At 39.4% G+C, this 15,004-nt stretch overlaps 1 protein-coding gene across 1 annotated transcript in view; it reads right to left on the bottom strand.

Moving 5' to 3' along the window:
- SEL1L3 (SEL1L family member 3) overlaps nucleotides 1-15,004 on the bottom strand; it is a 327,791-nt gene that overhangs the window by 218,416 nt on the left and 94,371 nt on the right. Inside the window, exons 13-14 of the mRNA XM_053704078.1 lie at nucleotides 1,962-2,102; nucleotides 1,518-1,580 (exon numbers count right to left, since the gene is read on the bottom strand). Coding sequence (XP_053560053.1) covers nucleotides 1,518-1,580; nucleotides 1,962-2,102 — 204 coding nt within the window. The remainder of the gene's footprint in view (nucleotides 1-1,517; nucleotides 1,581-1,961; nucleotides 2,103-15,004) is intronic.

Raw genomic sequence — 15,004 nt, 5'->3', positions numbered from 1 at the left:
TCTTTCATATCTCTGTGTTTATTTATACCACTTTATGTATATAGTGTAAATGTATTATTATTCTGAGCAGGAATAATTGCGAATATAACATGTAATCAGAGTATCATATGTATTTATTTGCAATCAATGGATATTTTAAGAGCTGGGCTAGTTTTCTCTCTGTACCTGTGTAACCCCTCCTGATTGCAATCTAGTTTAAAAAAAACACCCCTTCACGGGTGTTATAAAATGGGCTGGCATATAAGATGACATTTCTTACTCAAAAAAGAAATTCAAGAGAAGGAAGAAATACACAATAAATAGCATGACAGTAAAGAGGTGATTTTAATTTCTTCTGTATCTGAATTATGACAGTTTAATGTTAGGTGGGCTATCCCTTTGAGCTATCACCTTAAGATTATATTGAATCAAACATCAATTTGAATTTTAAAATCATTGTATAAAATATTACACTGTGTGTCCTTATGTCCGCATCAATGTTTATCTTTAATTCTTATTTCACATATACATACTTTCAAAGTATAATACACAATGTAACAAATGGCACTTACAAGTTCTGATGAGGGATCAATGACACAAGTATCTAGCAATTTGATTCATTAGTGATAGTTTAAAATGTATATTTGAATCAGATTGGCTGATGTCATAAATCATGTGATTATGCATATTCCAATCAAAAGTGGTTGAAAAATTCACTAATGTGTGGGTTGTTTAGGAGTTTGCAATACAAGTGGAGAGTGGGACTTGTATTACATGGCTTAAACATGCACATAGATTTTTCACAAAAAATAAAAAGGAAGTTAGCTATATTATGTTGTGTATTTATTTCATTTTTATCTCTATATCTATTAGTGCGACAAGTTTGGGACAAAACTTTTCAAATTTGTAGAAATAATGTACCCTTGCTTTGTAATGAGACACAAATTTGTAGCATAATCCATAAGTAGTAATGTATTTTTCACTTTTATCCCTATATCTACTACTGCACCAAATGTGAAGCAATAATATTGTTTAATTTAGAAAGGGTATACAATTTTAATAGAGTTTCTAATTTACTTTTATTATGTGATATACTTCATTCTCTTGCAGCATCGAACATAAGCTTTCTGTGTTTTCAGACTCCCATTGAGTTCTATGGCATCCGTGACCTCAAGGGTGGCGGATTGAAAACTAGGTACGCTGCGTCGGAATACACGCGAGCGTACCTGTTAAATGTTTGATAAATTGGGAAAAGGGTCAAATAGAGTTGAATCTGAATTCAAAACATCTGTAATGACGCAAGCATCGATCTGAGTCGGATTGAGATTGCGGGATTGTATGTTATGTCACAAATTTCAACATTTGCCGATCTTGACGCTTTGATAACTACGGTGGATTAATCTCGCGACAAATACGACACGGAATTCAAGCCTATTTTCAGTTGACGCTTTAATAAATAGGCCCCCATGTCTTTAAAATAAAACTGTTTACAAATTATGCATAGTAAAAACGCAAATCAGTTACAGTTTCATTATCACCTTAGCAGCAGCTTTCTTCATGAGTTTCAGTGCCAGTTTCTTGTCCTTTGTTATACCTTGTCCCTGAAACCATAAAAAAACAAATGACATCATCATGTAAAAAAAAATTAAATTCAAATTGTATAAAATAGTGGAAATGAGAGTGTGTTTGTTTAAGGACAACAGTTGAAGTAATATGATCTAAACAGAACATACAATAGGTGTGCAAAGAGTGCCAATAATTGATAAAAATAATAATAATAGTAATAACGGGGACAAAGGTGCATTAATTTCATTTATGAAGAATCACACTATCATTGTAAACTGATGAACATTTTTGTATGTAAAAAATTATATATCTTATTTCCTCAAGTCCAAATGAAAAGAATAAATAAAAATGCTAAATTAAATAATATTTATGACCAACACTATAATAATGTATGAATAAGGGACTAGACCACCTACCTTAAGAAGAAGTACAGCATAGTCGTACATTAAAATTGGGTCTTCACTATCCAAAGCACCTCTTTCATACCACTCTAAGGCTGCTTTGGTGTTTTTGGAAACACCTTGCTGCCCCCAGAACAACATCTGTGCCAGTTTGTGCTAAAGAAGAAAATGAAATGAAAAGGTAAATTCAGGGCTGTTTGTTTTCACTTGCAATTTAACGATGCATTAATACCACATTTTTAATTATAGGAAAAAGTTGTCAAAAATATGGAAAGATAAGCTGTAGAAATGCCAAAGAAAAGTGACAAAATTTGACCTCTCATCATGCCACCCAACAATTCTGTGTGGTTTCCTAAATTCACCTCCATAGCTCCCCATATTTTGTTTGTCCAGTCCTTCCTACTCTTTCTCGCCTCACTGCACCATTTAACACTTGCCTACTTCTTCCCTCTTATTCTCTTTTGAAGTCAGCACAGTTCCTCTGATGTCCCTACTATCATTCTTAGTAAATTAAATATTCCAATTACAATACCACTGCCTCCGTTTCAAAACGTTTCCAGCTTACCTCTTCCTGTAGCTTTTAACAATAGACTGAATCTCCCACTCACAAAGATGGCAACTCTCCTGATCTGATTTTACTCACTCTGCAATATGTGCACTTCCTTACCACCATCTCTTAATTTACAGCATCATTATGCCTACTACTCCTATCCCATCCCAAACCCGTATAAAAAATAGAAAAGAATCCTAAAATCCATAGACTCACAATTTGCATTCTCTCTAAGGGCCTGATGATCAATACCTCTCTGCTCAGATAATCTAAACTAATCCTCCAGCACTGAGAGATCCCTAGTGACATTTTCAAAAGGCAGATGTGGCTATACTTCTCCAAGGAGCATTCCCTCCATTTCTGTATGTGAAGGAGAGACAAGCCAAGTGCAATATAGAATTGTATGGCATGAAAGTTCTGTTGCATTTACATTTTGTGCTTTGTATTTTATATTACTTTACACTTCATATTAAATTTTATTACATTTAAACTTTGCACTTTCTGTTTTGTATTTTATTTTGTATACAACAATGTATTCAGGACTGTGATTTTACAAATTCTGATTATGCTTTCATAGTGTAACTTTAACAAATTAGGATTATACTTTCTATATTTATGTATATCTTTTTTTCAAATTACATTGTACTTTGCATTTCTTCTGTTTAAAATAAAACTGTCAGCTTCAGTTTCCCAGAAAGCTTTATTACTTTCTATGGGACAGATAATCATTTTTTGTTTTAGAGATAAATTATTGTGCAGACTTCACAGGGACTGAACTCACTAAATTCCCTGAACTCACTGAAGAAAAAGTGCGGAACCTGGAAGTCACAGAGAGATGTGAGATGCCTTCCATAGAAAGTAATAAAGCTCTGGGGCTAATATAACGTTTCAGCTTGCATCAATTGCAAATTAAACTGAAATGTTTTCACTACAATTTAACTCACTTTTGTCTATATTTTAGTATATATTCCTTTTCTGTTAGTTAAGTGTATTGTAAATCTTGAGGAAACTTCCCCAGCATACAGCTGGCGAGACAAATCAGTGAGCCCAGCTTGTTTAAAATGCTTACATAATTTCACAGGAATTGTAAAAGAGCTTCAGACATACCATGGGAAATCCCCCATTTAGCCCAGGGGACTGCACTGTCCCTCCCACTTTCTAAAAATGTCAGTTTTAGTTTACAATAGAGCAAATACAAAGTGCAATGTAATTTGTAAAAGATATATAAAATTATACAAAACTATGATCCTAATTTGATAAAAGTAACACAGAAACTTTAAAAACATAATCAGCATTTTGGTAAATCACTGCTAGACCTTAATCTAAATGTATTTAAATATTCTGGGCTTGTCTCTCCTTCACATACAAAAATAAGAGAGATCTTGCAGTGCTGGAGAGTTCCGTCCTTTTTCTTTTCAGCATCCAGTGAGTTCAGCTGCTGTGAAGTCAGGAATACAATTACTCTCCAAGTTGGAGAATCCTTTGATCATCAGGCCCTAAGACCCATCTCCTCTCAACTCTTTCATTGTCACAAACTGACACACTATTGTGGAAATATTCCCACATGATTGAATGGCAATGGAGGAAAACTTGCACCATGGCTAACTTTATATGCCACATGTTTATGCTAATCTCTACTCTTCTGACCACAATTGCAAAGCAGAAATATATTTTACTCTGATTTCTAGCCATATATGTCTATTTTCTACTTTCAATATAATTCTTTCATCCCACCTCTATTACCACCTACTTCTTACCACCAGAGTTTGCAAATAAAAACAAAATGTATGCTTACCTGATCAATTTCTTTCTTTCTTGACACGGTGAGTCCACGGAATCAGCAATTACTGTTGGGAATATCACTCCTGGCCAGTAGGAGGAGGCAAAGAGCACCACAGCAAAGCTCTTAAGTATCACTTGCCTTCCCACAACTTTCAGTCATTCGACCAAAAGAAAAAGAAGAGAAAGGAAATAACGCAAGGTGCAGAGGTGCCTGAGGTTTATATAAAAAAACTGTCTGAAAACAGGGAGGGCCGTGGACTCACCGTGTCAAGAAATAAATAAATTTATCAGGTAAGCATAAATGTTGTTTTCTTTCTTAAGACACGTCGAGTCCACGGAATCATCAATTACTGTTGGGAATCAATACCCAAGCTAGAGTACACAGATGATTAGGGAGGGACAAGACAGGTAACCTAAACAAAAGGAACCAACTGATTGAAGAACCTTTCTTCGAAAAGAACCTCAGCCGAGGCAAAAAAAAACAATTTGTAAAATTTTGATAGGGAATGCAGAGAAGATCAAGTTGTAGCCTTGCAAATCCGATCCAAAGAAGCTTTATATTTGAAAACCCAAGAAGAAGAGATAGCCCTAGTGGAATGAGCTGTAATTTTCTCAGGAGACTGCTGTCCAGCAGTCTCCTAAGCAAAACTAATTATACTTCTCAACTAGAAGGAAGGAGAAGTAACAGAAGCTTTCTAATCCTTACGTTTCCCAGAGAAACAAACAAACAGGGCAGAAGACTGATGAAAATCCTTAGTAGCCTGTAAATAAAATTGTAAAGCACGCACACAGCCAGCAAGTTGTGCAACAAATGATCTTCAGAAAATAAGAACTACAACAAAGAGAAGGAACAACAAATCCCAGATTAAAATTTCTGTCCAAAAACACTTTAGAAAGGAACCTAACTTAGTACAAAGAACCGCCTCATCAGCAAGAAAAATAAGATAAGGCGAATCACCCTGCAAAGCTGAGAGTTCAGACACTCTCCGAGCAGAAGAGATATCAATAAGAAACAAAACCTTCCAAGATAAAAACTTAATATATATGGAATGCAATGGCTCAAATGGAGCTTGCTGCAAAACTTTAAGAACAAAAGTTAAGGCTCCCAGAAGGAGCAACAGACTTAAACACAGGCCTGATTCTGACCAAGGCCTGAACAAAAAAATTGCACATCTGGCACGTCCGCCAGACGCTTATGCAGCAAGATAGAAAATGCAGATATCTGACCCTTCAGAGAACTGACTGACAAAACTCCAGACCTTCCTGTAGAAAGGCAAAATCCTAAGAATTCTGACGCTACTCATAGAGTAGCCTACGGATTCACACCATAAGGACATTTACACCATATCCTATGGTAAATGTTTCAAGAAACAGGCTACAAGCCAGAAAAATGGTCTCAATGACCGACTCAGATAACCTACGCCTAAACCAAACTAAGCGTCCAATCTCCAAGCAGTCAGCTTCAGAGAAATTATATTTGGGTGAAGGAAAAGACCCTGGATTAGAATGTCCTTCCTCAGATGAAATCTCCAAGGAGAGAGAGACGATATCTCCACTAAATATTCATACCCATTCTGCGAGACTACGCAGAAGCTATCAAAATTACTGAAGCTTTCACGTGTTTGACACAAGCCATAACTCGTGGAAGGAAGCAAACAGAGGAAACAGGGATGTCAGATTGAAATCCCAGGAAACCACCACAACCTCTATCAGAACGGTCTGCGGATCACTAGATCTTGAACCGTATTTTGGAAGCTTGGCTTTCTGCCGAAACTCGCTCAAATGACAATTCCGGAAACGCCTCATGTAAGGGTTTACCTAGAGAACACCTCCGGATGGAGAGTCCCACTCCCCAGATTAAATATCTGTCTGTTCAGAAATCCGATTCCCAGTTGTCCAGCCCTGGAAAGTGGATGACAAACAACAATCGTGAGCTTCCGCCCACAGACAATCCAAGTCACCTCCTATGACTAAAGAACTCCGAGTTCCTCTGTATTAAATAATGTCCATGTACCACATAGGTTAACTGGATTCTGGAGTAGTGGGATTCCAGCTCACGCCTCCAAGGAAACTGTAGGTTTAATCCAGTGCCTTAGACATCACGGTCACTGATGTAAGCCACTGAGGTGACCTAGTCTGACTGGAACCAAGTTAAGGACAACTGAGGCCAAGCCCTCAGAACAATGTGAATCTCTTTCTACTCCAAGATGTTAAAGAGGAAGACAGACACTTCCATGCCTTAAATAAATCCCAGACTGCTTCCCAGCCCAGTAGGCTGGTGTCTGTGGTTACATTACCCAGGAATGTCTCCAGAAGCATGCGCCGAGACAGATACTCCTGAAAAACCACCACGGGAGAAAATCTCTTGATAATTGATCTAGATCTATCTCCTGAGACAGATCTGAAAGATCTCCATTGTATGGAAAACAGCAAAAAAAGGGAATAATGTGTATGGAAACCATCAGATCAATTCCCTCCATACACAGCGTCACTGAAAAGTGAAGGGAAAATCAACTGCAGCTAGATTCAAAATCTCAACCCTCTGGTTGCAACATGGTTAAGCTATCAACCGGACAATTAGAGCTTGCTGTTGGCCGGACCGAAGACAGCGGAGAGAGGAAAAGGAATAAATCCTTGATTAGCTGACCTCTGATAGAATCTTCTCTTAGACAGAGAACCTATTAAGGTCCTCAAAAAAAAAAAAATCACCCTTGTGAATGGAAAAAGGGAACTCTTTTCCAGATTCATTTCCCATCTATGGAAAAGTAGATTGGACTAGATCTCTTGAAAGAGAGTATGTTTAAAGGAAGGAGGACACCTGAAACATATATAGTCCTGAAAGGCACCCTTGCCATACCCCAAGACCCAAAAGTCTTCTAGGATGATCCCGAAACATGGGAGCAATAAATACACATCCTTCAGGTCTATGTTCGTTATGAACAGGCTCTCTTGAACCAAAGGAGAAAGAATACTTCTTTGAAGGTCAGAACCAGAAAAACTTGAGGTAAATATCTGGATCCTGTTCCCAGTGGGACTGGAACTAAGAGGAACTCTCAGATTGGACCAAGATTGGTTGTCTTCCAAAAGACATGACTGACCATGCAGAAAAAGGAAAAAGGAAAACTCTCCTTTAGTCTTACTCTCTTGATGTATTGGGAGAAAAATCTTCCCGTAAAGTCAGAGGATAATTCTGTCAGACCAAGTCCAAACAAGGTCTCATCCTTGAAAGGAAACATAAAATGTTTAACATGCCACTGAAGAACTATAAAGCCTAGGCTTTACCACTAAGCTACAGGAAGGCTTCTCAGCTGACCAAGCTATCAGCCACAATGCCCGGCGGGCTAGCGTAGGAAGTCTAATAAGGCAAGTTATTGAACACAGCTTCTATCCATGAACCTGCAAAGGTCTAGGCACGTAAAACACTTCCTCATAGGAAGGAGTATCATAGAAATGATAAAGATCAAAAAACTTTCAAAAGTTGACAACTACAGGGGTATCAATGTCGTCCAAGTAGCCAAAACCTCCTTTAACAGTACACAAGGTATTCAAGCATACATCTGAAGGAGATCCTTCAGCATCAGATAAAGGAATTATACTGTCCAAACCTGAGATTTAATCCTCAGAAACTACCAGCGAATCCTCTTCACCAAACTTAGGAGAGAGAGCAACCTGGGTAGCAGAAAGTGGAGCAGAAACTTTACTATCTGAAAATCTAAATGTCCTCTTGCATTTTCTCTGTAGGTAAGGAAAAACAGACAAAGCCGCAAGTATCGCAAATGATACCTGAGCTGCAAAATCTGTAAGCAAACACACTCCACCAGGAGATTGAGAGGAACCGCAGGGGACTGCATTTGACACCATAAAGGCTTGGGACATTTAAGGAGAAAGCTGTAGAATTGCCTGAACAGCATTCTCCTGGGAGACAAAAGGCTCAGATTTATCTGTACTCAATAGCTCTTGGTAAATAAGCGACACAGACAAAAAAACGAGGGACAGGTGCTTAATAAAAACAATTTGCTCCTCAAGCCAATAAACATTTGGTTCGGAATTGAGGGAGGGAGGTGATTATTTTATGGGGGGTTTTTTTGTTTGTTTTTTTTTTCTCTCTCTTTTGTTAAAAAAAGTTAGTTGGACTCTCTTGATGTATGAATATATTCTTGTATATCATTATGTAAGATAATGGATTCCTAGGCTGACTCAATGGGTATAACTGACCCATCTCCCCCTCTCCCTTTTGGATATATAATACTTATGTAGAATTTTGACATATTTAACTGGATACATGCGAGTATCCTATTTGAATTGTATGTATTGTTGATGTATTTTTCAATATTAAAATAAAAAAATTAAAAAAAAAAAACATTTGATTCATAAGAGCAGGCCACTGTTCCAACCATGAACGATAAATGTTTTAATTAGTGACTACTGTCACCTTAAAAAACAATTATTTATACATAAAAAACAGACCCCTGTTTCAAGAACTAGAACATAAGTCCCCCAAGTCACTCATCTTAAGGAGGACAAAAAACATCCTAGCCTGGATTGAAATCCAACCCCTCTAGGACACTATTTTTAACCCCTCTAGGACACTATTTTTAACACAATATAGAATACAGTAGAAAAAACAGCTTAATTTATTAACCCTTTAATAAATATACATTATCACATAGAAGAATAAACAGAACGTCTAATTTCTCTGCTATCCTCCTGTACCAAAGATTAGTACAAGTTAAACACAAGTGTACTTAGACTCACAAGCTCTCTTAAAAACCAAACTGCTAAGCTGCAGTTCCGATCTCAGCCGGAGACACTGAAGAGGCGGGGTCACGTGACCGGACCCAACGAGAGCCACAAAATGGCGTCGCTCTCCTTCTACAAGTCAAGAAAGGAGGCAGAGAGACAGCATTGGCTGAAAATGAAGACCGAAATTGTTAATATCGCGCCTCATTCCAGCTGTCTGGAGAGGAGTTCTATTTACTTGTGTGTACTAGGCAGAACACTGTTCCATCTGGATATACAAATAAGAAAATAAATGGCACACTTAAAAGGCTGCATACAATAGACAATTTCTTCTAATCAGGAGAATGTTAGTTTGATTCTGCAGCCACTGAAACACTTACAGGGCAAGCCCAACAGAATTGCGCAGCGATATCTCTAATTTCCTCTGAGAAAAGCATGCTCCGTAAAACAAGTCTCCAAATATCATTTTGAAAGCTTATATACTGCACGCTAATAAAAGATATTATGCTCTTCATAACCCATAAAGATCAACAAGGTAACAGGTAAATAAAATATCAGGGATATTATTAACCCCTAAAGAGCCTCTAAACACATGAGCCAAATTTTCAGGGTATACTAACATACAATATTAACCCCTAGTTTCCTGTCATAAAAGTGCCTGCATCCTGCTTACCATATCCTTCTAAAGGATAAATATATGTCCCAAATAATGTGCAGTGAAAGACTCATAAGTGCAAGTCCCCAATACTTAGAAGACAAAGCACTTACCTGCATCTGGCCGTCCGGCAGGGGGACAGCTTACTAGGTATGAGAGGATGCCGCTCCTCACAGAGACCTGTAGAAAAAGAAAGAACCGAGTAAACCTACTCAGGCTTTCTATACCATGGCAGCAACATGTTAGGAAAACGCAGCAAGGCCCACCTTACAAGTTCTTAACTGCTTTAAAGCCACCACTGCCCTACTGAAGAGACTAACGTCAGAGCAAACCTACTCTGGCATTAAAAATAATAAAATCTTTATTGAAGTGAATCTTCTTCAGACACCAAAAACTTCACCTCCTCCTTGCCCCAAATGCAAAGAGAATGATTGTGGGTTGTGGGAAGGGAAGTGATACTTAACAGCTTTGCTGTGGTGCTCTTTGTCTCCTCCTGCTGGCCAGGAGTGATATTCCCAACAGTAATTGCTGATTCCGTGGACTCACCGTGTCTTAAGAAAGAAATATACTCTATCTATTAGGCATGATATAACCTCTACAACAACAATATCCACACCTCACAAACAGTGTTAATTTTGTCGACTAAAACTAGACCTAAATGAAAATAAAATTAAAGAAATTCTGGTGACTAAAATACGACTAAAACTAAAATGTCATTTTAGTCAAAAGACTATGGGGCCTATCTATCAAGCTCCAAGGCCCGTGTTTCTCACAAGTTATGGAGCAGCGGTCAAAAAGACCGCTGCTCCATAACCCTGTCCGCCTGCTTTGAGCAGGCGGACAGGAATCGCCGGAATTCAACCCGATCGTGTACGATCAGGTTGATTGACACCCCCTGCTGGCGGCCCATTGGCCGCGAGTCTGCAGGGGGCGGCGTTGCACCAGCAGCTCTTGTGAGCTGCTGGTGCAATGCTGAATACGGAGAGTGATTTGCTCTCCGCATTCAGCAATGTCTTGCAGCCCTGATCCGCACTGTCGGATCAGGTCCGCAAGACATTTGATAAATAGGCCCCTATGAGTAAAACTAAATCAAAATTATATTTTAGTCAAAAGACTATGGGGCTGATTTATCAAGGGTCAAATGGCCCCTGATGCCCCTGTTTCCGCGCGAGCCTTCATGACCGCTGCTCCTTAACTGGTCTGAGGCTGCGGTCTGCAATCCGCCCGATTCTATACGATCGGGTTGATTGACACCCCCTGCTAGCAGCCAATTGTCTGGCAGTATTGCACAAGCAGTTCACTAGAACTTTTTGTGCAATGTTAAATGCTGACAGCGTATGCTGTCGGCATTCAGCGATGTCTGTCGGGCATGATATGCTACAGTGTATCATGTCGGACAGACATTGATAAATCGGCCCCAATGACTAAAACTAAATCAAAATTACATTTTAGTCAAAAGACTGACTAAAACTAAATCAAATTTTGCTGTCAAAATTAACACTTTATGCAAGGTGTTATAATCAATCCATTACTAATTACTGCTCTTTTGTTAAAAAAAAAAAAAAGCAAGGTTATCTTTCTTGTTTATTTACGAAACGTAAATCTGTTAAATCTCCTGTATTGCATGTTCAATAATACCATTTAATACCATAAATAAAAACAGGTTAATAAACTTTTACTCCAGGAGTATAAAATGAGTTTGGAAGTTCTAGAGCAGTGTTAATTTCGTTGCCAAAATATTTTCGAATCTGTGAATAATCAATTGATTCTTTCTATAGAAATAAGAATAACCCATGAGTATGGGTTTAAGTTATGCTGTGCCTGTGCAGGCTTCTGAAACGTTTTGTTGTGTTGAGTTACTTGATACTTGTTTTAATTATTAAGAGAACTGCTAAAGTTTTTATATTGGGTAATATGTGCAATGGCGTTACAGCCAATACAGTTTACAGTTTGTCATTTTATATTTTAAAGTTGCACTTCTGTTTGTTTATGAAACTTGGTTTTATTTAATTTTAAGTTTAATAAAGACGTTATATATCACAACGGCCAAATCTGTGTCTGTATTGCATGTTTAAACCTTAATACCATAAATATTAACAGGTGTTATGTTTACTCAAAAAGTATATAATGAGTTTGGAAATTATAGAGAAATGCTTAAAGAATGCATTACACTTTACCTAAACACCTTAGATTTTAGTCGACTAAATTCTGCTGGAGATTTAGTCCACTAAAATTAGACTAAAACTAAAATAGCATTTTATTTAAGACTAAAACTAAGACTAAATCGAAATTTGCCGTTAAAAACAGAATTTATACTTACCTGATAAATTACTTTCTCCAACGGTGTGTCCGGTCCACGGTGTCATCCATTACTTGTGGGATATTCTCCTCCCCCACAGGGAAAGGCAAGGAGAGCACACAGCAAGAGCTGTCCATATAGTCCCTCCCAGGCTCCGCCCCCCCAGTCATTCGACCGACGGTTAGGAGAAAAAAAGGAGAAACTATAGTGTGCCGTGGTGACTGTAGTGTATAGAGAAAGAAATTCTTCAAACCTGATTAAAAAACCAGGGCGGGCCGTGGACCGGACACACAGTTGGAGAAAGTAATTTATCAGGTAAGCATAAATTCTGTTTTCTCCAACATTGGTGTGTCCGGTCCACGGTGTCATCCATTACTTGTGGGAACCAATACCAAAGCTTTAGGACACGGATGAAGGGAGGGAGCAAATCAGGTTACCTAAACAGAAGGCACCACGGCTTGCAAAACCTTTCTCCCAAAAATAGCCTCCGAAGAAGCAAAAGTATCAAATTTGTAGAATTTGGACAAAGTGTGCAGAGAAGACCAGGTCGCTGCCTTACATATCTGATCAACAGAAGCCTCGTTCTTGAAGGCCCATGTGGAAGCCACAGCCCTAGTAGAGTAAGCTGTGATTCGTTCAGGAGGCTGCCGTCCGGCAGTCTCGTAAGCCAATCGTATGATGCTTTTCAGCCAAAAGGAAAGAGAGGAGTAGCTTTTTTGACCTCTCCTCTTGCCAGAATAAACTACAAACAGAGAAGACGTTTGTCTGAAATCCTTTGTTGCTTCTAAATAGAACTTTAAAGCACGGACTACATCTAAATTGTGTAACAAGCGTTCCTTCTTTGAAACTGGATTCGGACACAAAGAAGGCACAACTATTTCCTGGTTAATATTCTTGTTGGAAACAACCTTTGGAAGGAAACCAGGTTTAGTACGCAAAACAACCTTATCTGAATGGAACACCAGATAGGGCGGATTACACTGCAGAGCAGATAATTCAGAAACTCTTCTAGCAGAAGAATAGCAACCAAAAACAGAACTTTCCAAGATAACAACTTGATATCTATGGAATGTAAGGGTTCAAACGGAACCCCTTGAAGAACTGAAAGAACCAAATTTAGACTCCAGGGAGGAGTCAAGGGTCTGTAAACAGACTTGATCCTGACCAAAGCCTGAACAAAAGCTTGAACATCTGGCACAGCTGCCAGTCGTTTGTGTAACAAGACAGATAAAGCAGAAATCTGTCCTTTTAGAGAACTCGCTGATAATCCCTTATCCAAACCTTCTTGGAGAAAGGAAAGGATCCTAGGAATTTTAATCTTACTCCATGAGAATCCCTTGGATTCACACCAACAGATATATCTTTTCCATATTTTATGGTAATCTTTCTAGTCACAGGTTTTCTGGCTTGTACCAGAGTATCTATCACAAAATCTGAAAACCCACGCTTTGACAAAATCAAGCGTTCAATTTCCAAGCAGTCAGCTGGAGAGAAACTAGATTTGGATGTTCGAATGGACCTTGTACTAGAAGATCCTGTCTCAAAGGTAGCTTCCATGGTGGAGCCGATGACATATTCACCAGGTCTGCATACCAAGTCCTGCGTGGCCACGCAGGAGCTATCAAAATCACCAAGGCCTTCTCCTGTTTGATCCTGGCTACCAGCCTGGGAATGAGAAGGAACGGTGGAAACGCATAAGCTAGGTTGAAAGTCCAAGGCGCCACTAATGCATCCACTAGAGTCGCCTTGGGATCCCTGGATCTGGACCCGTAGCAAGGAACCTTGAAGTTCTGATGAGACGCCATCAGATCCATGTCTGGAATGCCCCATAATTGGGTCAACTGGGCAAACACCTCCGGGTGGAGTTCCCACTCCCCCGGATGAAAGGTCTGACGACTCAGATAATCCGCCTCCCAGTTTTCCACTCCTGGGATGTGGATCGCAGACAGGTGGTAGGAGTGATCCTCCGCCCATTTGATGATCTTGGTCACCTCTCTCATCGCCAGGGAACTCCTTGTTCCCCCCTGATGGTTGAAGTAAGCAACAGTCGTCATGTTGTCTGATTGGAATCTTATGAATCTGGCCTTTGCTAGTTGAGGCCAAGCCTGGAGAGCATTGAATATCGCTCTCAGTTCCAGGATGTTTATCGGGAGAAGAGACTCTTCCCGAGACCATAGACCCTGAGCTTTCAGGGAATCCCAGACCGCGCCCCAGCCTAATAGACTGGCGTCGGTCGTGACAATGGCCCACTCTGGTCTGCGGAAGCTCATTCCCTGGGACAGGTGATCCTGAGTCAGCCACCAACGGAGTGAGTCTCTGGTCTTCTGATCTACTTGAATCACTGGAGACAAGTCTGTATAGTCCCCATTCCACTGTTTGAGCATGCACAGTTGTAATGGTCTTAGATGAATTAGCGCAAAAGGAACTATGTCCATTGCTGCAACCATCAACCCTACTACTTCCATGCACTGAGCTATGGAAGGCCGTAGAACAGAGTGAAGAACTTGACAAGCGTTTAGAAGCTTTGACTCTCTGACATCTGTCAGGAAAATCTTCATTTCTAAAGAATCTATTATTGTTCCCAAGAAAGGGACTCTTGTTGACGGAGACGGGGAACTTTTTTCTATGTTCACCTACCACCCGTGAGATCTGAGAAAGGCTAGAACAATGTCTGTGTGAGCCTTTGTCTTTGAAAGAGACGACGCTTGAATTAGGATGTCGTCCAAGTAAGGTGCCACTGCAATGCCCCTGGGTCTTAGAACCGTTAGAAGGGACCCGAGCACCTTTGTGAAAATCCTTGGAGCAGTGGCTAGTCCGAATGGGAGAGCCACAATAGGTAATGTTTGTCCAGAAAGGCGAACCTTAGGAACTGATGATGATCTTTGTGGATAGGAATATGCAGATACGCATCCTTTAGATCCACGGTAGTCATAAATTGACCCTCCTGGATTGTAGGTAAAATCGTTCGAATAGTTTCCATTTTGAACGATGGCACTCTGAGAAATTTGTTTAGAATTTTTAAATCCAGAATT

This window comes from Bombina bombina, chromosome 2 (assembly GCF_027579735.1).
Source record: "Bombina bombina isolate aBomBom1 chromosome 2, aBomBom1.pri, whole genome shotgun sequence".
Taxonomy (NCBI): Eukaryota; Metazoa; Chordata; class Amphibia; order Anura; family Bombinatoridae; genus Bombina; species Bombina bombina.
Note: the sequence above shows the minus strand (reverse complement) of the source record. Positions and strands in the feature narration are given on the sequence as shown.